At 41.8% G+C, this 9,318-nt stretch overlaps 1 protein-coding gene across 1 annotated transcript in view; it reads left to right on the top strand.

The window, feature by feature from the left end:
- The window catches only part of LAMA3 (laminin, alpha 3), a 383,386-nt gene that overhangs the window by 103,423 nt on the left and 270,645 nt on the right, over window positions 1-9,318 (top strand). Inside the window, 3 exon segments of the mRNA XM_006895048.1 lie at window positions 5,759-5,876; window positions 6,898-7,016; window positions 8,167-8,337. Of these exon segments, the coding sequence (XP_006895110.1) occupies window positions 5,759-5,876; window positions 6,898-7,016; window positions 8,167-8,337 (408 nt within the window).

The raw sequence follows: 9,318 nt of genomic DNA, 5'->3' as shown, positions 1-9,318 counted from the left end.
CCCTTTGGCTTGGTAGCATCACTTTCTGTCCACTAGGCCAACTGATTTCTCTCTATGCTGTTGGTGTTGTTAAGTGCCGTCGAGTACTAGAATATAGAGAGGTAAAAAAAATGGGGAAAAATGTTGAAATAAGGAAGAAAAAATAAGATTTTTCTATCTTCTTTTGATGGTTTCTGCATCATTCATTATGTTTCCCATAGCATCCTTCAGTATTTTAACTCAAAGCCACATTTTTTTGTGGTTCTTTCAGCTGAGGCCATGTGTGTTCTTTTTTCCTCCCCTGATGATATTTTGCCTTTTTTTTTTTAAAAAAAAAAAAGACATGATCTTAGGTTGAACAAAAGAACAAATTCTTTTATTAGGACAATCAGTGCAAATTGAAGATGGATAGTGTTGTAGTTTTTTATATAATTGGTAACATATCTTGGGGATCAAAATCTTTATGAAGTATTTAGGGAGAAAGTGTCATGAAGTCTGTGACTTTTAAAAGATCATCAAAGAAGTGTACATATGTGGAGAAGGAGAAAAAGAAGGCCAACGTGGCCAACACTTGTTGAGTCTAGGTGCAATGTGGCTGAGTCTTCATTGTACTCTTTGAGTATCCTGTATTTTGGAAAATAGTAAAAATAAAAAGGCAGGCACATAAATTAGAAAATTTATTTAATGTTGTGAAAGAACATTATATACCATTGGGTCTGAACTGACTCATAGCTGATCTTCCAGGAGGTTTCGGAGGCTGTAAACTGCATGGAGGTGATTGTTCACCTTTCTCCTGAGGAGCAGCTGTTGGTTTTGAACCATCTGCTTTTGGGTTGGCAAAGCAATTCCTCAGCCACTAGACCACCAGAACTCCCTTTGGGAAGTAGTATGTTTATCTAATGAAAAGTTGTTAGCAGATTCACCTTCCCTTTCATGATAAATTCTTTTGGGTGAGCGAGCATACTGCTTACTCGAGGGAGCTCTGATGCTCCCTGAAGCTGCACTGCTGTCCCAGAGCCACGTGGTCCAAATCCACCAGCTGCTCTGTGAGAGAAGGATAGACAGTCCCCCTTTGTCATCTGCTGTCTCTGAAAACCCGCTGAAAGATCAGCTATGTATTGGTTCTGATTCACTGTCACACCACAACAAAACCACCTATTGACTTGAGCAGAAATCTTATTTGGATAGAATTTCAAAGACATTTGCCAAATATTTTGTACTTTCACATGCCCTATTTATTAATTTCATTTCAATTCAATGACATTTATGAACTTTCCTTTCTGAGTAAATTACACTTGAATAAGGTCACAGTTTTGTGGGGAAAGATGGACGAACACCAGTATGTGATACAGCATGCCAGCATTCTTTTGAAGGAAAGTGCATTGTTTGTAGAGAGCTCTGGTGGTCTAGTGGCAAGGAGTTGTACTGCCAACCCAAAGGCAGGCTGTTCAAATCCACCAGCTGCTCCATAGGAGAATTATGAGACTCTGAAAATTTGCTGGAGGCTAAGCTCTGAATTGGTTTTAACTTGCTTGCACATAATAACAACAACAGCAGCAACATACTGTTTGTGTGAACTAGTTATTATTGTTCCTCATCTGCTCAACAAATAGCTTCTGTGATAATTTTATTATTTATGCACAAGAAAACAAAATCTCAGAGTGCTTTGTCTTCAGGCTGTTGCCACCACTGAACCCTTAGCTCTTTGCCCCCATTCTTTGCTTCCAGCATCACTCCAGGGTCCACTATCTCTGAGCCCGCCAATTTGTGCTCACTTCCTGGACTCAGTGCAGCCATGTGGTTTTCATAGTCATCCATCCATCCATCCATCCATCCATCCATCCATCCATCCATCCATCCATCCACCTATCCATTCAGTTAGCCAAGCATAGCATTTATTGAACACCTATTATTAGCTTCCTGGGCTAAAGTCTTGGTTATCTGCTTCCATAAAGATTGCAGCCATGAAGACTTGGAGGAGCAGTTCTATTGTACCCCAGAGTTACTATGAGTTGAAAATGGATTATGGTGTTCACAAACAAGCACTTGAAATTATCCAGCAGAAGAGAATGACTTAAGACCAGTTGCTTTACCAGACATGTGGCCTGCTCTGAAGCCACTTGAGACATCAGTTTCTCTACCTCTCAGGGATGTTTGGAGTCTGCTGTCTCTGAGGAGATTTGTTGCTGAGTGGAGCGTTAACAAGAATCCACTGCAAAGTGCATAGCAGAGTGGCAATCAGGAAAACAAGAAGCTTTGGTGCAAAAAAGTATTAGGAAAATATAGCCCTATCAGTATTTGAGAGAGAAAAATCAAGAAGTCAAAATCTTTACCACTGGACCACTGCAACATCATGATTAAGGGAAAGAAGATTGGAGTTGTCAATTATTTCATCTTGTTTGGATCCACAATCAACACCCTTGGCACCAGCAGTCAAGAAATCAAAAGATGTATGAGATAAATCTCCTGACAGGGACCTCTCTAAAGTGCTAAGGAGCATTGATGTTGGCTTAAAGACTAAGACACATCTAATTAAAGCCATCTTCTTGTCAATTACTTCTTATGCATATGGAAGTTGGACAATGACAGAAGAATAATTAGTATCTTTGAACTGTGGTGTTGGAGAAGAGTGCTGAATATTCCATAGGCTGCCAAGAGAACAAATATGCCTTGGAGAAAGTGCAAGCAGAGTGATCCTTAGAGGCAAGAATTAATAGTGAAGCTTCATCTCACATATTTTGGGCATGTTGTTAGGAAGGGCCAGTACTCGGAAAATGGGCTCAAGTGCATCAGAGTTGATAAAGATGGCATAGGATCGGTGTGGTTCACATCAGTTGTTTATAGGGTTGCTGAGTTGTGGTCAACTCGATGGCACCTAACAATAGCAGCAGTTTGGGCCACATAAATAAATGTTGGGGGATTCCAGAGAGAAATTCCTAATATTCACATGGAAGGACAAGACTTTATTTTTAAATCTCTATCTCATATTGGTTTGCTCATGAAGTTTGTATACATTGTGTTTCACACTATTCTTCATTCATACTATATTTCGTACAATCATTCCCAGCATTATGTTTTAGAAAATCAATCACCACTGCATGTTGCCCATCGTTACCTAATCTTTTCAGGTCCCTGCTGGATCCTTCCCATTTCCTTCACTCTCTCCCTCCACCCACCAAACTGTGCAACCCTGTGGTTTTGCCCCTATCCACCCATACCCCTCTGCTCCCACCCCTTCCCAAGATTTTAAAGTGGAACTTCCTATCTGCCGGTGCTGCCAGGTGAGTATGGGATCTGTGGGTTGTTGAATAAGGCCGAGCAGACCTATAGAACAAATAGAGGGGCTCTTTGAAGGGGTCTCCACCTGCTTCTAGAGTTCTTATAGCAAATGTCTGTGCTGCTTCAAAGGGATCACACACCATCATCTCAGAGCGGAGTGAGGCTAAATGAAGCGACTCCCTTCTGAGCAATCTCCACCTACGTGATTTACTGCCTGTTCCTCTTGTGTGATTTACAGCCTCTGAAAACCTGCTGGAAGTTTAGTTCTGGGTCAGTTCTGACTCAATGGTACAGAACAATAAACACGCTTATCAGGAGCTCTGGTGGCCTAGTAGAAAAAAGCTGCTCTGCAATCCAGATCTTTCCCATTTACTTTAACCATCCCCTCTCCACCCATCAAATTGTGCAGTCCTGTAATTAACCCCCCCTGCCCATCCTCATCCCTCTGCTACCCCCTCATACCTGTAGATCCTCATACCTAGTCTACAATGATGGTCTTATACAGTATTTGCCCTTATGGGACTGGGTTAGTGCATTTAGCGTAATGATCTCCAGTTCTCCCAAGTTAAGTAATAATTTATAAAATCATTGCTCCTGCGTGCTGCGTAGTATTCCAGTGTGTGAATTCAATTCTTTCTTTTGAAATAAATACACGAAATGGTTTCATAATGAAAAGAGCAGAAGACTATGACTGAGAGCAGTGGTTCTCCAAGTGTGCTTTGAGGTCCCTAGGAGACCCCCAGGCTTTTCAGGATGTCCTTTTTGCCCTTCACAATATAGCTATTTATTCCCAGATTTTCCTTACATACTCCAATTAAAGTCTGATTTTGCCCCAGATTCACTGTAGAAGCAGGTGTAAGAATCCAGTGGATTTCTATTAACCCTATTTAAAGTGATTTTGGGGGGAAATTCTCCAATTAATGCCAGTATACTCACTAAACATACCATTGCATGGATCATCAAACAAGTTTTAGAGAGGGTGAAATCAAGTTTCTCCTTGGAGGCTAGGGTTTTGAAGCTCTGTCTTACGTACTTTGGACACGTAGCCAGGAAGGATTGGTTTTTAGAGAACAACATCATGCTCTGAAGGGCGGAGGGATAGTGCAGGAGAGGAAGACTCCAGATGAGATGGATTGACACAGTGACTGGGGTAATGGGGGTAAGTGTTTTGAAGTAAGTGAAACTGGCTCAGGACAGGGCAGGCTTCAGAGGTGTTGTACATAGAGTTGCTATGATCGCAGGCAACTCGATAGCACATAACAACAACAATGTAAGTAATTTTCACACAAAAATGATTGATGATAACATGTAACGGGTTCCTTGTTATTTTAAATTAATTGATTGTTGTTGTTATGTGCTATCGAGTCACATACGACCCCTAGTGACCGTATGTTCAACAGTCCTGAAATTGGCTCTGTCCTGTGCCAACGTTACTGTCTCTGACACACCTGCCCTCATTACCCCAGTCACTACATCAATCCATCCCATTGATCGTCTCCCTCTCTTTCTCATCTCTCCACTCACCAAAACCTTTTGCTATTGAATTAGTTCTGACTAGCATAGACCACAGGGTCCAAAATTTAAGCTACATACATTTTAAAGGACGGGAGTAGATTAGACTGCAAAGAATCCTGGATGTTAAGCATAGGAAGTGCTTCATGGATCACGAGTTGGAGGAGAAAGACAGACAGAAGTCTCAAAGTCCCAGGGCATCTCTTTCATGTTTTTTCACGATCTTAGTCTTTGAGTAGACCATGGCTACCACACTTAGCAGCTACCATACTTAGCAGCTACCATACTTAGCTTGGCTACCGTACTTTTTACATTGATAGTCAAAAGACTGAGAATTCAGGTTCACCCAGAGGAGCCTTAGAAGCAGAGCTCTGCTCTCCACTGTTAAAGATGCAGCCATTGGAAACTATGGAGCACAGTTGTACTTGGACACCCACAGGGTCACTCTGAGTCAGAAGCTACTTGATTACAATGGGAATCATGTGAAAAAGAAGGCTGAGCATGAATAAGAAAATTAATAAGAGGAGGAGCTATTCAGCAAAAAGAACAGTGGAGGTGATCCAGGGAAGGAGGAATTACCACTTCTCCTTCAGCTCTTGAGGTCTTAATACCGCAGTTATGACCGCTCCATTGACTAGAGGTCACAACTCTTGACCCTCAAGGCTCTTGATTACTGTTGCTTGACACTGGAATTCTCTCAATGCACAAAATGTAGGTGGCTGAAATTCAAGGTTATATAATCAAGGTGCGAAGATGACAATGATAAATATATAGATCTGATGGACACAGAGAAATGATTTTGTCTTTTAACACAATAAAGGAGAGAGGCTGCATGCAGGTGACAATCCCAGTAGTCAGATGGCTTTTGAGAGAGGGCTTCTGGCTCCATGTGTTTGTTGCCTTGAGAATGAGCATTGTCACATAGAGGTGATCGAAGCTGTGGACAGATGAGGTGATTTTAATAACTGTATCTCATTTCCTTTGTCAGCTTTTCCATGTGGCCTATGTCTTAATCAAATTTGCAAATTCTCCTCGCCCTGACCTTTGGGTCTTGGAAAGATCTGTGGACTTTGGAAGCACGTATTCTCCTTGGCAGTATTTTGCTCGTGAGTAATCGTATCTACCAGGTTCTGAGGGGTTTTATTTATTCCCGGTAGGACAAGACTTTGGTGTCTCAATAGAAAATGAGTCTCTCAGTGCTGTCAGTGTTGCTATCTAGGGAGATCTGGTGACCTAGTGGTGAGAAACTGCATTGCAATCCCAAAGGCACATGGTTTGAATCCACCAGCTGCTCCATGGAAGAAGGATGGACACTCTCTTCTTGTGTTGTTTACTGCTCCTGAAAACCCACGGGAGGGTCAGCTATGGGTTGGTTCTGACTCAACAGCACACAACAACAATAGGAATATTAATATTTAATTTTTTCATTTGCTCTCAGAATAGACTAGTTTTAAAGTGTATGGTACGGATATGTATTCTAAGGATGTTGTAGTGTCAGAACCAGCCCATAGCTGACCCTCCAGCAGGTTTTCGGAACCAGTTAATCGCACAGGAGGTGATTGTCCATCCTTGTCCTGCTGAGTGGCTGGTGGCCTTGAACCGTGTGGCTTTGGGATTGCAGCACAGCTTCTTGCCACTAGATACTACAGACAAAACTGTTGTGGAAATGCCTTTATGATGGATTCTTGTACTATTTGGAGCAAGAACAGCATTCTTATAAAAGGGTTATACCTCTAGTCCTTTGGTTTTTAATGTAAAAATAGGAACTGAAGTCTGTCTTTATGTATCTAACATTGTGATACCTGGATCTGTTTATTTTTATTAATGAAAAATATCAACCCTCTGATGAATTGAGGTGGTTTTGCTTACCAAGGGATTGAATTAACCATGAAACACCTCAGAGGGTCAAATTACTTAATGTAGTATAAAGACCCAGGATCTCATCTCCAAATACTGTTATTGAATATTTTTTCTTTTATGAATGAATGAAAAAAAACTTCATCCCAAGTCTTAAATGTTTCTCAGTTCTTCCTCTCCCTTCCCCCACAAAGAGACATTAAGACTTTTAAAGAGATTGGCAACAAGGTGATATCATTATTTTCCAGTATGAAAATATTTTCTTCCTAGATTCTAGACGGGACTGCTTGGAAGAATTTGGGCAAGAGGCAAATACGGCGATCACGCGGGACGATGATGTCCTTTGTGTTACTGAGTATTCTCGAATCGTCCCTTTGGAAAATGGCGAGGTGAGATTTTCGGGGTTGTGGGAGCTCTGACTTTAGAAGTGAACGTGGATACCTAACAGGTCAAGATGGAAACCAGAGCTGAGGACTGCGTGCTACAAATCCAGGCTGTGATCCAAACTGGGAGCTCTGTTTAGGATCTTGACTTTTCCCGAGAGGTCAGGATTTGGGATTGAAGGCCTTTGGGTCTTAAATTCTCCTTTCTGGTGGTAAATGTAGCATCAGGGTCATTGAAGGTTGTGGGGATGACCCCTCCACCTCTTCACAAACACATTATCACATTATCTCCTGTAGCTGTGAGGAGTTGAGGGGCAGGTAGCTAGCTCCCTGATCCCATTTGGTGAGAAGAGTGCTGTCTATTGGGAAAAAAACAATTTCTAAGGAGAAAAAAAGATGGGAGTAGCATTTGACTCCTGTGAAGTGAGCCAGACTATTGTTAGAGAAGATGAGAACACAGAGGTGGGGAAAATCAAGCCATAATTCAAGAGAAATTGTGAGGCCAAGATGAACAGGGACTGAATTTGAAATAAACTTCCTTAAAGGAGCCAGTCTCCATTTCTTTAAGCAGAAGGCTCTTTCTTTAGCTGCTCGACCCAGTATCTTTTGATGTTTGATGAGTAGTTCTTGTTTCACAGGATGGTGACTTGTGCTTCTTCAGATCAGGCTTTGAAAACAAAACATGTTTGTGTTTAGATGATTTTATATTCATCATTGTTGACTTTATAGCCAGAGCCTCATTTTCTTAACCTCAATTAAATTATTAGCTTTGTTTTCTTAGATATAGTGTCACCAGTTTGTTTCTTCAAATCTGTGGATTTTACCAGGAGCTTTTCAGTATTTCATAGCTGATACAGATTCTGTCAACTACACAACAAAGAATAAAGGGTTTGAAAACAAACTGATAACATCTCTAGGAGCCCAGATATCGTGGACATGTTGCCAGACTTTCTAAGTAGGAAGACAAGGGAAGACAGAACTGGTAGTGATAGTTTTTAGACCTAAAAAAGAACCAAGACCACCTACAAACATCTAATGGCTCAAAGAAACCAAATGCTTTAGGGCACGTGAGTTATTTTTATTTACTTCAGCTGAATTTTGATGAAAGGAATTTCTTCCCCCCTCCCCCCCCACAATGTATGTGTGATTATTTCAGGTTGTGGTATCTCTGATAAATGGCCGGCCAGGTGCGAAAAATTTTACTTTCTCTCAAACCCTGAGGGAGTTTACCCGAGCAACCAACATCCGCCTGCGTTTTCTCAGAACCAACACCCTTCTGGGCCATCTCATCTCCAAAGCGCAGCGAGATCCCACCGTCACGCGGCGTGTGAGTAGTTCTTGTCGGGGCCAGAGAACAACATTACCTACTGCTTTTGTTTACCAAGCTAATTGCCTTTAGCTCTTTCATGTAACTTTTATTGCCAGTAATGATGTAGGCATAGCACTTGTTTTTGTCTGAAGTATTAGATACAATTAAGAGTTTGGTTGTTTGAGGAAGTTCATTATACATTACAAAGATAAGAAAGCAGAGGAGCATAGCCAGCCTGGGTGAGCCTTCATCTGGCTTACTGTTGACTATGACTCATAGCGAACCTCATACAATTAGGACCATCGTCAAGACCTCATCCATGCTTGTGGCCACTGTTACAGTCACTGTGTCGATCTGTCGTCTTGAGCATTGTCTCTTTTTCTGAGCCTCACCATCATCTGGGTGGTATGTTAATAATAATCTGGGTAGGCTAACTGCCGTTTTAATACCAAGTCCCAGTGTCTTAGCAAAATGAAGGCTTATTTGTCACTTATGCCCCAGGCTCTGTGGGTCAGCAGGTAGATATGCTTCATACAGGTGTTTGGGGATTCATCCTGTAGGGTCCCAGAATTCTCCTCTGGATTCCCCGCCTCTGGTCATCAGCTGAGGGGAGAGCGAGGGCACCACACTGAGATCATCACTTCCAATGGCAAAGATTGATCATGTACTCCCACCTAGACCCAAGGAGTCTGGGTGATGTAATCTAGTTCTGTGCGCAAGAACCACAGAGAAGAACGTTGCTATTAGTAGCGTGAGTAGCTACAGGGAGCTCTGGTGGTGTATCGATAGGTTGTTGTGCTGCTACCCCTAAGGGCACACCTCTCGACAACTTGTAGAGTTTGGCCTTTTGTGTAGATAGTATCAGAGAGCTGGGAAAGGAAGGAAAAGAGAAAAAAAAACACACCCTAATTTTGCTTCAGTTTTTAGTGATTTGAAGAAAGAAGCTAGGTGCCTTGGGTAGCACTGGTGTCTTTTGTACTGCTTTGCCTTTGCTGAGAT

The sequence above is a fragment of the Elephantulus edwardii genome, unplaced genomic scaffold, assembly GCF_000299155.1.
Source record: "Elephantulus edwardii isolate Elephantulus edwardi_28Jun2011 unplaced genomic scaffold, EleEdw1.0 scaffold00155, whole genome shotgun sequence".
Lineage (NCBI taxonomy): Eukaryota > Metazoa > Chordata > Mammalia > Macroscelidea > Macroscelididae > Elephantulus > Elephantulus edwardii.
The sequence above is the reverse complement of the archived record's forward strand: the minus strand, read 5'-3'. Positions and strand labels throughout refer to the sequence as shown.